The sequence below is a fragment of the Corella eumyota genome, chromosome 5 (assembly GCF_963082875.1).
Source record: "Corella eumyota chromosome 5, kaCorEumy4.1, whole genome shotgun sequence".
In the NCBI taxonomy this organism is placed as follows: Eukaryota; Metazoa; Chordata; class Ascidiacea; order Phlebobranchia; family Corellidae; genus Corella; species Corella eumyota.
Window position 1 is genome coordinate 2,168,137 of NC_137494.1, and position 14,764 is coordinate 2,182,900.

Consider the following 14,764-nt stretch of genomic DNA (forward strand, 5'->3'; position numbering starts at 1 on the left):
ATTTCAAATCTTTGCAAACTAAATATTTACAATTTCTTGTGCACGTTAACATATAAGATTTCGATTTATTTTATCAACCCCCTCACGCGAAGTATACTGATACTTAACACATAATAGACTTGTAATAATTCAATATATCCCGGCAGCTGGCAAGTAAATCTACGTATAATGGTTTGTTTTTTTTGGCAATCTATTTTCGGCTCAACAGACCTGACCTTAGCTTTTATATAAAAAACTTACATAACCAAAGTTTGCGTGAGTTAATATTTTGTTAGTAAAAACTACGTCATTTTTTTGCTTTCTGTTTTTGTTTGGGATTTAATTTCCCTTAGCATTGACTTTGGCAAAGTCAATAACCTTAGGAAGTAAAAAACGTTCACGAAAATTTCTCGTTTGATCTCAGGTCGTTGATATTGAACGATGTTGTTTTAACCGAGCCTCTGTGATTCGATTCCCATAAAGATTGACGCCGCTAACAATTCAATCAATCTACGAAAATATAAAAACGTCTGGAATCCTATATCATTGTTTGGCGAAACTTAGTTGATTTAGTAAAGCAAAATTCTTGCGATCATCCAATATATTATACGATTTAGATCGTTTTCAATAAAGTAGTCTAGATAAAAAAATAAACTTTTACCTAAATTTAAAACGCTGAAATTTAATAAAGAAGTAATTCTAGACGTTTGTATAAGCATTTCAAGTGAATAAACTTGTCTTTGATCGACGTACATTTAAAACTCAGTAATTAAAAACTATTTAAAACGAACTATAAGATATTAAATTGGCGCGTTTTTAAAATATTTTTATTTAACTTATTGTCCAAATATTTTAATGACGTCATAAATTACGATATTAAAAAAAATTCTATTGTTGTTTGAATTTAAAAACACAATGGTCATTATTATTTTAACATTGTAGTTTTTTTCTCGGAATTTTCGGAATTTAAAAAAACTTTGTGAAACAAAAATGTGAATAAATTACGCAATTAAAATTAAAGTTTAAAATAAACAAGAAAATGGAATTTGCGATAACGTGGTATCAACGTAAGGTAAAGCACTTACAAATGTATTTTTAAACTAAAAATTTTTTTAAAACGGTCAGTTTATAAACAAATTTTATGTAAGCCATTTTAAAAATTAGTAAGAGCTACAAAATAATACTTTAGGTCGGGGCTTACGATTTACAAATTTGGGAAAAAGCAGTGGAAATTCAGGAGCAAAAAAGCAAAGGCATGGCCCAAAGAGACAAACACGAATCTAGCGTTAAACCAGAACTAATTGATCTTGACTTAGTTAAAGGTTAAACTATGTAGTATTTAAATAACTAGCCAAAATTTTATTACTTGTCTATTTTATATAGAAAATTAATTGGGTTAGAAAATTTTTTTAAGTAATTGTAAAAATTGAGGATAAAAATCTAAATATTGTAAAAAATGTATTGTTTATAGTAATGCTTGGTTGGTTTTAATTCAAAACATTGGCCGGGAAACTTCGCATGTTTTAATTTTTTCTCCCAAAAAAATAATATTTTAAAAAGGTAGATGATTCAGATGTATTTTAAAAGGATTTTATTATTAATAAACGTTTTAATTATTATTAGGTTCAACATTTAGTAAATCTAAACCGAAACAAAACATGGGGACAATAATGTGGGTCAGTTTTATTCGGATTATTTTCTTTCCCCTTTACTGTCGTTGGTGGATTCGTCAGACAAGCAAAAATGTTTTTATCCTCATTTTGGTTTCGTATTTTATGGAGTGCATGTTGTTGTTTTTGTATGTCCAAGGACCAATTCACAACAAAGTAAGTAAAAATTTATATATTTTTAATATATAAATAAATATTTTTTTAAATAGCTATTTATATATATTTTTTATTATTTTTTTAGTGTAATATATAAAAATATAATATATTTTAAGTATATATCTTTATCCTTGATGTGAGAAGGTGGAATCGCGACCTAAACATAGAGTAACATCAGTTACTCCGACTCATTCTGGAGTTGTCTGTGGCAGTTAGAAACATATTATGAAGACTATAGCTGCCTGGTAATTATGCTGCTGATAAAGTGCAGGCTCAGCAGAAGTTTATAGCACCCTACTTGAAGGGCGACAGCATAAGAGCAGTGGGGATTGAACCCACGACTTCATGGTGGTGTAGCAAGTGTTATTACCACTACACCATGCTGCCGGTCATTATATAAATAATGATAGGTTTTATAAATGTGTATATATAATATACTATTAACTAATCACAAATTACTTTACATGAATTGACAATTTTTTTGTTACTTTTAGTACATTCCAGTAAGTGAGGTTGTATTTCCTTGTGTTTTAATATTAATTCTGGGTTTAATGCATTGTCAAATTATTTCCACAAACTTTTCATCGGCTGATAAGAATAATAGGGAAAGCAAGTTAATTAAAAGAAGGTAAAATTATTTTAAAAATTGATAAGGCCCAACATTTTTTATATATTTTAAGACAACTTTTGTTTTAAATTTGCTTTTTAATTTCCTTGATAATTTCTGTATTTTACATATATACTCATTTATTTTTTTATATTAAAATCAAAACTTTTCAATGCCTATTTTGATAAGGACTCTTTCCACTGCTTTATTGGAACCAGCGGGAAGTCCCTCATGTGAGAAAACCTTGTCATTTGTGTATTCGACTGTGATGGATAATAATGAAAATATTTCATGTAAGATGAAGTGTTTTATATTTTATTTATTTTCAAATTTTACATTAGCAATTGCTTTGTCATTGATAAAAGGGGTTTAATAAGGTATAGCCAAAGATTAAAACAAGGAGTAAGGGTATCAGTTATTATATGTGTACAAAATGTTTTTTCAAAAAGGTTTAAATACAAGATAAAGTATATACGATAGCAGTCTTATAAGTTGTAAAGTAAATAAAATAGTTACTTGAGAAAAGTTAAAAGAATATGTTAGAATGCAGGTAATAGAGAAAATGGAATAGACAAAAAGGAAAGTAATGGCAACCAAGAAATTAATAATGAAGTAACTTTTAAAAAGTAGGACATAAAAAACATAACTTTTAAACTTGACAAAATTTAAATAAAAGTTTTTATATTTTAGTGTATATTTTGTGTTACATACTTTTTGTTTTATATACTACCTTAAGGGATAAATATGGAATTTTATTTTATAGACCTGCAGAAACTAAACAGACAAAAAATACAAAAGCCAATCAATCCAACATAAATAATATTCACCCTGAACATATAACACCAGGTATTAAAATATTAATTTAGTTTAATTTTTGCAAAATCTAAATGTATATAGGTTGTGATTTGTGTTATTATTAAATGGTTTTTTTAATTTTTTGTGTAGCACCTAGAATAGCTTCTTCAGAAAAAAGTTGTGAAAGTATACCAAGACATAGTTCTTCCAAAAAAGTAAGAAGGTTGTTTAGTTTATTTAATACTTGTAAATAGTATTCATTGATATTTCAATTTCATATTTATACAAGATAGAGGTTAAGACATTTGGTATGAATTTGGGTAGGTTAGTTTTAAACCAATTTTATTTTTTATAACAAAGCTTAGTAGGTGATGTTTGTATGTCTAATTTGTAGTGTACATTATGATGAACAAATGTTAGTTGCAAGTATACTACAACATTTAAGAAGCAGCCTGCTGGGCTAACAATTAATCAGTTTTTACAAGAAAACCATTCATTAGAAAAACTTTTATAAAATTTGTCCTTTACTTTAATCTATTGCGTTTGCAACATTTAATATTTTTTTATTATGTTACTTTCTGTTTTTAGGAAAAATCAGCATTATTAGATTGGCACGATGACTTTCCAACTGGTGATTACTCAAGCGATTCGTCATGTGACCTACATTCTGATGCTTCTGATCATGTGACATCATCAAATATTAATTCTAATGCAAAATTGGTAAAAACTTTTAAAAGGAATTTTTTTGACTTGTTAGTTAATAAAATATTTTTAACTTTGAAATACCTGTTATCTATTAGGTATTCTTTTTATTACAGAATTTGTCAGCAACAATACTACTCCCAGGTTCGAATCCCACCACTAACCATATAAATGTAAGAGTTTGGGAGAATAAAAGATGGCAGAAATGTCAAGTTTCGATCCTAGATATTGGAACTATTATTATGAAAAAGGTAGAAACTATTTTTTATCAGGACTGAAACTTGAACACTCAACATATGTTATTGAACTAAGTGTGGTCTAAAAAGCTTATTTAGGGAAAAATTAAAAAAAAATGTTTATATGGGCTTTATGTTTTTTGCACAATTATTATACACTAGTTGACAGCATTACAGTTGGCATTTTATTGTCCCATCAATTAACTCGTAATTAATATTTTCCAGCACACCACAAACGGCAGTTTTATGTATTCTTTAGACCTGTAAAGTGAACATACATAACCATCTACTAAGCATTATTATATGTAATAGATCCCAAATTTTAGTTTTTATTAATGTTTTGTAAATTGTATTTAAAGGTAAGATCTTCTCCTTCCAGCACTGATGACTTTTTATTCCTCGCCTCCTTTCACCTAATATTAGTCGTGCTTTTACCTTTTTTGTACAGACTTACTCAATTTGAGGTAAAGGTTATAGTTTTTACAAAATAGCTTTTTTAATAGCGATTTTTCAGTTTATATGTTTTACATAATCCATAAAATAATTCACTTTTTGTTAAATTTAATGCCTTTTAAAAATATAAACAATGAAGTTAAAATGTATTTTAGTGGAGCGAAGAACATGACTACAAAGTTATATGTGGTCAGTTATTAGTCCACATGTTTGGGGGTGGTGACTACGTGGCTGCACTAATCGTGGCTGGTGTCACAATTCAGAGACTCGCTTTGTCTGGGCTGTTCTTTGTAATGATGTGTTCTGCACAGCGAACTTTTCAAAAGGTTAATTTTGGTTTAAAAACTATTTGAATATTTGCAAAAGTGCTATATTAAACGCAGTTTTTTAATTTATGATTATTAAATAAATAAATTTTTTTAACCTGTTTAGAGATTTTTGTATGCGAAATATTTTGCACATTTAACATCAAGCAGACAAGCGGTGAAGTCTTCGTTACCTCATTTTAGACTTAATAAGGTTTGTGTATTATTGCTTAAAATGTTAAAATTATTTTACTTATTTTTGTTTAAAAAGTTATTCTATTGTAATTCTAGACAGATCCAACATATTGCACAAGCTATGTACATAAGCCACTTTATCTATCTAAATTTTTATTAAAATATTTATGCTTAAAAACTTCTATATTTAGTTTAACTTAATATTTTTTACACCTTGTTCATGTTTTTAATATGTTTTATTGAATAATGGTTAAGAACACAAAAAAAACTATTTTATTAGGTTCAGAACATCAAGTTATGGTTATCCCTGAGATCTTATTTAAGAAGAAGAGGTCCGCAAAGATCAGTTGATGTTATTGTTTCAACTGCTTTCCTTTCTTCCATCTGTTTACTCAGTTTTATAACTGTTCAAGTAATTTTTTAATACTTATTGTTACTATAGAAGTTTAACCAATATATAAACCAAATACTGTCTAACTCTAACTAGTAAAATTTATAACATTTTATGTTTTTTTATTTACAAAAAAATATGTAGCTTAACCACAATTTGTTCATTTTAAAAAAATTTAATTATTTAGCTTATGATGGCTTCTGAAATCTGGATTACATCATTAGTTTACTGGGATTGTTTAGTTTGGTTGTTCATGCTGGCTTTCTTTCTACTTCAGTTTATTACAATTGGTGCTAAAATTAACTTGAAGTATAGCAACATTTCAACTTTGTTAACTGAACAAATTAATCTTTATTTACAAGTATGTGGTTGTATTCAGAAATATGATCCACTATAAAATGGAATTTATATTTATTTAATTTTATAATTTGGCACTTATTTTCATGTAAGAAATGTTAGTAATTTATAAAAAACTTATAAGACTTGTTTTTGTGTTCAAAAACATTGCATGAAGTACAGTTTAAATTATTTTTCATTATTATTTTTTTTAGCTAAATGGAGGTTTAAATTATTAACAAAGTTTACTGATTTTAGATGGAACAAAAACCACACAAGAAAGAGCAACTTCAAAGAGCCAATTGTGTTTTGGCTCTTGCTGCTAAGCTTATCAGGGTAAGGTTGTCAGTTTTGTTATAAATATTTATTTTTCAATATTTTAGTTGCCTTTCTGTACTGTCTAAAATTACATCTCTTAGAAATGCATTTTCATAGCTTTAAGTATATTAATTAAGGTGAATATTTAGTTTAGTTTATTGTTCAGATAAGTTTTAATAATTTAAAAAACTATGTTAAAGTTATTTGAATCAAACATTTATAGCCTACAACTGCATTTAAAATATTGGTTCACGACTGTGATACTTTATTATTTAATTTATTTTATGTTGTATACAGAGCAGAATTTTATGTAAACATTTTCTAACAATGTTTTTACATGTAGGAGATTGAAACTCCATATAACATATACGGATTAGCAATGAATCCCATATTATACAACACTATGAGGGTGATTATTCTATCGGCATTTTCGGGTGTACTCAGTGAAATGTTGGGATTTAAATTAAAAGTAAGTTTAAATTTTTTCCAATTTACAAATAATTGTGTGTTTGGGTTTGTGTTTCAAAAATGCGGTTTTTGCTTTCTGTCTAGCGTTTTTGTGGTAATATGACACTTGCGCTTAAAATTAGGATAAAAAAGTAAATAATCACAATAGCGTAAAAGCGAACTTAAGTTAGTTTAACTGAGTTAATATTCGTTTTTAGATTTGGAAAATTAAAGGCTAATTTGACAGCGACTTGCAACAATTTTATTTTTTAACTTAATATTTTATTTAGATATTAAATAGATAATACTCTAAATTTTGATTTTACATTTAATGCAAATACAAATGAAAATGTACAAATTCCTTTTTGGTTGCTTATTTTGGCATTTGATTGTATTGATGTCATAACCACATAATGTATACAAAAATTTAAAACAAATTTTTTTACAATTTTAAATTCCATTTACCATAACAATTGTAGTGACATAATGAACCTGAAAAAATGAGTTTGTTTAAAAATATTTAAAAATGTTTTTTTCAGGTTTTGAATTTCATTTGCCATAACAACCGCAGTAACATAAATAACCTATTTAAAAATATTAATTAAAAATATTAATATTCATAAAAGTTATATGCATATTACTTAAAAATTGCCAATTTTTGAAATCCAAAATTAATTGCCTTTTTAGATGTACATTTGTTTAAAATAAATCCTAGATAAAGAAATACGCTTAATAACTTGAAAACAAAAAAGTTAGAGCAAATTTTTTTTTGGCCGGTTGGCCCTCAAGTAACCCTGTGACGTCATATGCGTTATTAATTATAAGTTTGTACAAAAATTAAAATTTTTTTTTTTTTAGATTTTAAATTCCATTTCCCGTAACAACTGCAATAGCATAATAAACCTATTCTGAAATTATGCATCGAAAATATTAATACACAAAAAATTTAAATTCTTAAAATCCAAATTTAATTGTTGTATTAGGCGTGTATTAGTTTAACTTAAATACTGGGTAAAGAAATTTACGGAAAAACTCATTTAATAAAAAGTTTGGGCAAATTTTTGTTTAGTTTACCTGCACATTTCTTGGCCGCATGAGTAACTAATGTGGTCATTTTTTTGCAGAAATTATTAAAAAAGAATGTTGAAGAGAGTGCTTTTCAAGAAAGGAATATTTTTTTCATTGTGCTTTAAATGTAATATTTAATCATTTTCACAAAATAATAAATATTTTATTTTTTTTGTCACTATTTTTTAATAATTATGTGCTTAAGTTTGTAAAACTGCATGCTTTGTTATATCAGGTCGTTGGTCTGGTGGTTAAAGCGCTTGACTTCTAATTTAAAATTGTAAGTTCGAATCCTGCTGTCAGCAGACATTAAAAAAAAATTTTCAAAAGACTAGCTAAGGTCGTTGGTCGGCAAACTAAGTTGATATAAAAAAATAATTTGATATTTTTAGATTTTAATTCCATTTACTATAACAACCGCAGTAACGTAACAAACCTATTTTGAAATTATTAATCAAAAATATTAATATTCATAAAAGTTATAGGCATATTACATAAAATTTGCCAAATCTTAAAATCCAAAATTAATTGCCTTATTAGATGCGCACTTGTCTAACTTAAATTCCAGATAAAGAAATTTGCAAAAAAAATCTAAAACAAAAAAATTAGGGCGAATTTTTGTTTTGGCCAGTTGGCCTTTATGTGACGTCATATGCATATATAATTATAAGTTGATATAAAAAATTGTAAAAAAAAATTATTTTTTAGATTTTAAATTCCATTTACTATAACAACTGCAGTAACGTAACGAACCTATTTTAAAATTATTAATCAAAAATATTAATATTCATAAAAGTTATAGGCATATTACATAAAATTTGCCAAATCTTAAAATCCAAAATGAATTGCCTTATTAGATGCGCACTTGTCTAACTTAAATTCCAGATAAAGAAATTTGCAAAAAAAATCTAAAACAAAAAAATTAGGGCGAATTTTTATTTTGGCCAGTTGGCCTTTATGTGACGTCATATGCATATATAATTATAAGTTGATATAAAAAATTGTGAAAAAAAATTATTTTTTAGATTTTAAATTCCATTTACTATAACAACCGCAGTAACGTAACGAACCTATTTTGAAATTATTAATCAAAAATATTAATATTCATAAAAGTTATAGGCATATTACATAAAATTTGCCAAATCTTAAAATCCAAAATTAATTGCCTTATTAGATGCGCACTTGTCTAACTTAAATTCCAGATAAAGAAATTTGCAAAAAAAATCTAAAACAAAAAAATTAGGGCGAATTTTTATTTTGGCCAGTTGGCCTTTATGTGACGTCATATGCATATATAATTATAAGTTAATATAAAAAATTGTGAAAAAAATTTATTTTTTAGATTTTAAATTCCATTTACTATAACAACCGCAGTAACGTAACAAACCTATTTTGAAATTATTAATCAAAAAAATTAATATTCATAAAAGTTATAGGCATATTACATAAAATTTGCCAAATCTTAAAATCCAAAATTAATTGCCTTATTAGATACGCACTTGTCTAACTTAAATTCCAGATAAAGAAATTTGCAAAAAAAATTTAAAACAAAAATTAGGGCGAATTTTTATTTTGGCCAGTTGGCCTTTATGTGACGTCATATGCATATATAATTATAAGTTGATATAAAAAATTGTGAAAAAATTTTATTTTTTAGATTTTAAATTCCATTAACTATAACAACTGCAGTAACGTAACGAACCTATTTTAAAATTATTAATCAAAAATATTAATATTCATAAAAGTTTTAGGCATATTACATAAAATTTGCCAAATCTTAAAATCCAAAATTAATTACCTTATTAGATGCGCACTTGTCTAACTTAAATTCCAGATAAAGAAATTTGCAAAAAAAATCTAAAACAAAAAAATTAGGGCGAATTTTTAATTTGGCCAGTTGGCCTTTATGTGACGTCATATGCATATATAATTATAAGTTGATATAAAAAATTGTGAAAAAAATTTATTTTTTAAATTTTAAATTCCATTACCTATAACAACTGCAGTAACGTAACGAACCTATTTTAAAATTATTAATCAAAAATATTAATATTCATAAAAGTTATAGGCATATTACATAAAATTTGCCAAATCTTAAAATCCAAAATTAATTACCTTATTAGATGCGCACTTGTCTAACTTAAATTCCAAATAAAAAAATTTGCAAAAAAAATCTAAAACAAAAAAATTAGGGCAAATTTTTGTTTTGGCCAGTTGGCCTTTATGTGACGTCATATGCATATATAATTATAAGTGGATATAAAAAATTGTGAAAAAAATTTATTTTTTAGATTTTAAATTCCATTAACTATAACAACTGCAGTAACGTAACGAACCTATTTTGAAATTATTAATCAAAAATATTAATATTCATAAAAGTTATAGGCATATTACATAAAATTTGCCAAATCTTAAAATCCAAAATTAATTGCCTTATTAGATGCGCACTTGTCTAACTTAAATTCCAGATAAAGAAATTTGCAAAAAAATCTAAAACAAAAAAATTAGGGCGAATTTTTATTTTGGCTAGTTGGCCTTTATGTGACGTCATATGCATATATAATTATAAGTTGATATAAAAAATTGTGAAAAAATTTTTTTTTTTAGATTTTAAATTCCATTAACTATAACAACTGCAGTAACGTAACGAACCTATTTTGAAATTATTAATCAAAAATATTAATATTCATAAAAGTTATAGGCATATTACATAAAATTTGCCAAATCTTAAAATCTAAAATTAATTGCCTTATTAGATGCGCACTTGTCTAACTTAAATTCCGGATAAAGAAATTTGCAAAAAAAATCTAAAACAAAAAAATTAGGGCGAATTTTTATTTTGGCTAGTTGGCCTTTATGTGACGTCATATGCATATATAATTATAGGTTGATATAAAAAATTGTGAAAAAATTTTTTTTTTTAGATTTTAAATTCCATTAACTATAACAACTGCAGTAACGTAACGAACCTATTTTGAAATTATTAATCAAAAATATTAATATTCATAAAAGTTATAGGCATATTACATAAAATTTGCCAAATCTTAAAATCCAAAATTAATTGCCTTATTAGATGCGCACTTGTCTAACTTAAATTCCAGATAAAGAAATTTGCAAAAAAAATCTAAAACAAAAAAATTAGGGCGAATTTTTATTTTGGCTAGTTGGCCTTTATGTGACGTCATATGCATATATAATTATAAGTTGATATAAAAAATTGTGAAAAAATTTTTTTTTTTAGATTTTAAATTCCATTAACTATAACAACTGCAGTAACGTAACGAACCTATTTTGAAATTATTAATCAAAAATATTAATATTCATAAAAGTTATAGGCATATTACATAAAATTTGCCAAATCTTAAAATCCAAAATTAATTACCTTATTAGATGCGCACTTGTCTAACTTAAATTCCAAATAAAAAAATTTGCAAAAAAAATCTAAAACAAAAAAATTAGGGCGAATTTTTGTTTTGGCCAGTTGGCCTTTATGTGACGTCATATGCATATATAATTATAAGTGGATATAAAAAATTGTGAAAAAAATTTATTTTTAGATTTTAAATTCCATTAACTATAACAACTGCAGTAACGTAACGAACCTATTTTGAAATTATTAATCAAAAATATTAATATTCATAAAAGTTATAGGCATATTACATAAAATTTGCCAAATCTTAAAATCCAAAATTAATTGCCTTATTAGATGCGCACTTGTCTAACTTAAATTCCAGATAAAGAAATTTGCAAAAAAAATCTAAAACAAAAAAATTAGGGCGAATTTTTCTTTTGGCCAGTTGGCCTTTATGTGACGTCATATGCATATATAATTAATTATCAGTTGATATAAAAAATTGTGAAAAAAATTTATTTTTAGATTTTAAATTCCATTAACTATAACAACTGCAGTAACGTAACGAACCTATTTTGAAATTATTAATCAAAAATATTAATATTCATAAAAGTTATAAGCATATTACATAAAATTTGCCAAATCTTAAAATCCAAAATTAATTGCCTTATTAGATGCGCACTTGTCTAACTTAAATTCCAGATAAAAAAATTTGCAAAAAAAATCTAAAACAAAAAAATTAGGGCGAATTTTTCTTTTGGCCAGTTGGCCTTTATGTGACGTCATATGCATATATAATTAATTATCAGTTGATATAAAAAATTGTGAAAAAAATTTATTTTTTAGATTTTAAATTACATTTACTATAACATCCACAGTAACGTAACGAACCTATTTTGAAATTATTAATCAAAAATATTAATATTCATAAAAGTTATAGGCATATTACATAAAATTTGCCAAATCTTAAAATCCAAAATTAATTGCCTTATTAGATGCGCACTTGTCTAACTTAAATTCCAGATCAAAAAATTTGCAAAAAAAATCTAAAACAAAAAAATTAGGGCGAATTTTTATTTTGGCCAGTTGGCCTTTATGTGACGTCATATGCATATATAATTATAAGTTGATATAAAAAATTGTGAAAAAAATATATTTTTTAGATTTTAAATTCCATTAACTATAACAACTGCAGTAACGTAACGAACCTATTTTGAAATTATTAATCAAAAATATTAATATTCATAAAAGTTATAGGCATATTACATAAAATTTGCCAAATCTTAAAATCCAAAATTAATTACCTTATTAGATGCGCACTTGTCTAACTTAAATTCCAAATAAAAAAATTTGCAAAAAAAATCTAAAGCAAAAAAATTAGGGCGAATTTTTGTTTTGGCCAGTTGGCCTTTATGTGACGTCATATGCATATATAATTATAAGTGGATATAAAAAATTGTGAAAAAAATTTATTTTTTAGATTTTAAATTCCATTAACTATAACAACTGCAGTAACGTAACGAACCTATTTTGAAATTATTAATCAAAAATATTAATATTCATAAAAGTTATAGGCATATTACATAAAATTTGCCAAATCTTAAAATCCAAAATTAATTGCCTTATTAGATGCGCACTTGTCTAACTTAAATTCCAAATAAAAAAATTTGCAAAAAAAATCTAAAGCAAAAAAATTAGGGCGAATTTTTGTTTTGGCCAGTTGGCCTTTATGTGACGTCATATGCATATATAATTATAAGTGGATATAAAAAATTGTGAAAAAAATTTATTTTTTAGATTTTAAATTCCATTAACTATAACAACTGCAGTAACGTAACGAACCTATTTTGAAATTATTAATCAAAAATATTAATATTCATAAAAGTTATAGGCATATTACATAAAATTTGCCAAATCTTAAAATCCAAAATTAATTGCCTTATTAGATGCGCACTTGTCTAACTTAAATTCCAGATAAAGAAATTTGCAAAAAAAATCTAAAACAAAAAAATTAGGGCGAATTTTTATTTTGGCCAGTTGGCCTTTATGTGACGTCATATGCATATATAATTATAAGTTGATATAAAAAATTGTGAAAAAAATTTATTTTTTAGATTTTAAATTCCATTAACTATAACAACTGCAGTAACGTAACGAACCTATTTTGAAATTATTAATCAAAAATATTAATATTCATAAAAGTTATAGGCATATTACATAAAATTTGCCAAATCTTAAAATCCAAAATTAATTACCTTATTAGATGCGCACTTGTCTAACTTAAATTCCAGATAAAAAAATTTGCAAAAAAAATCTAAAACAAAAAAATTAGGGCGAATTTTTATTTTGGCCAGTTGGCCTTTATGTGACGTCATATGCATATATAATTATAAGTTGATATAAAAAATTGTGAAAAAAATTTATTTTTTAGATTTTAAATTCCATTAACTATAACAACTGCAGTAACGTAACGAACCTATTTTGAAATTATTAATCAAAAATATTAATTTTCATAAAAGTTATAGGCATATTACATAAAATTTGCCAAATCTTAAAATCCAAAATTAATTGCCTTATTAGATGCGCACTTGTCTAACTTAAATTCCAGATAAAGAAATTTGCAAAAAAAATCTAAAACAAAAAAATTAGGGCGAATTTTTATTTTGGCCAGTTGGCCTTTATGTGACGTCATATGCATATATAATTATAAGTTGATATAAAAAATTGTGAAAAAAATTTATATTTTAGATTTTAAATTCCATTAACTATAACAACTGCAGTAACGTAACGAACCTATTTTGAAATTATTAATCAAAAATATTAATATTCATAAAAGTTATAGGCATATTACATAAAATTTGCCAAATCTTAAAATCCAAAATTAATTACCTTATTAGATGCGCACTTGTCTAACTTAAATTCCAGATAAAAAAATTTGCAAAAAAAATCTAAAACAAAAAAATTAGGGCGAATTTTTATTTTGGCCAGTTGGCCTTTATGTGACGTCATATGCATATATAATTATAAGTTGATATAAAAAATTCTTAAAAAAAATTATTTTTTAGATTTTAAATTTCATTAACTATAACAACTGCAGTAACGTAACAAACCTATTTTGAAATTATTAATCAAAAATATTAATATTCATAAAAGTTATAGGCATATTACATAAAATTTGCCAAATCTTAAAATCCAAAATTAATTGCCTTATTAGATGCGCACTTGTCTAACTTAAATTCCAGATAAAGAAATTTGCAAAAAAAATCTAAAACAAAAAAATTAGGGCGAATTTTTATTTTGGCCAGTTGGCCTTTATGTGACGTCATATGCATATATAATTATAAGTTGATATAAAAAATTGTGAAAAAAATTTATTTTTTAGATTTTAAATTCCATTAACTATAACAACTGCAGTAACGTAACGAACCTATTTTGAAATTATTAATCAAAAATATTAATATTCATAAAAGTTATAGGCATATTACATAAAATTTGCCAAATCTTAAAATCCAAAATTAATTACCTTATTAGATGCGCACTTGTCTAACTTAAATTCCAGATAAAAAAATTTGCAAAAAAAATCTAAAACAAAAAAATTAGGGCGAATTTTTATTTTGGCCAGTTGGCCTTTATGTGACGTCATATGCATATATAATTATAAGTTGATATAAAAAATTGTGAAAAAAATTTATTTTTTAGATTTTAAATTCCATTAACTATAACAACTGCAGTAACGTAACGAACCTATTTTGAA

General features: G+C 25.1%; 1 protein-coding gene across 1 annotated transcript; it reads left to right on the plus strand.

The window, feature by feature from the left end:
- Positions 1-1,018: 1,018 nt before the first annotated feature.
- Positions 1,019-6,829, plus strand: LOC145752579 (protein PHTF1-like). The gene is made up of 16 exons (XM_082568884.1): positions 1,019-1,051; positions 1,169-1,301; positions 1,603-1,805; positions 2,300-2,433; positions 2,602-2,705; positions 3,358-3,422; positions 3,796-3,927; positions 4,026-4,160; positions 4,505-4,609; positions 4,754-4,924; positions 5,031-5,117; positions 5,379-5,510; positions 5,677-5,850; positions 6,084-6,161; positions 6,487-6,612; positions 6,809-6,829. Exons 1-16 carry the CDS (start codon positions 1,019-1,021, stop codon positions 6,827-6,829), a joined length of 1,833 nt encoding a protein of 610 aa, XP_082425010.1.
- The last annotated feature ends 7,935 nt before the right edge of the window (positions 6,830-14,764 follow it).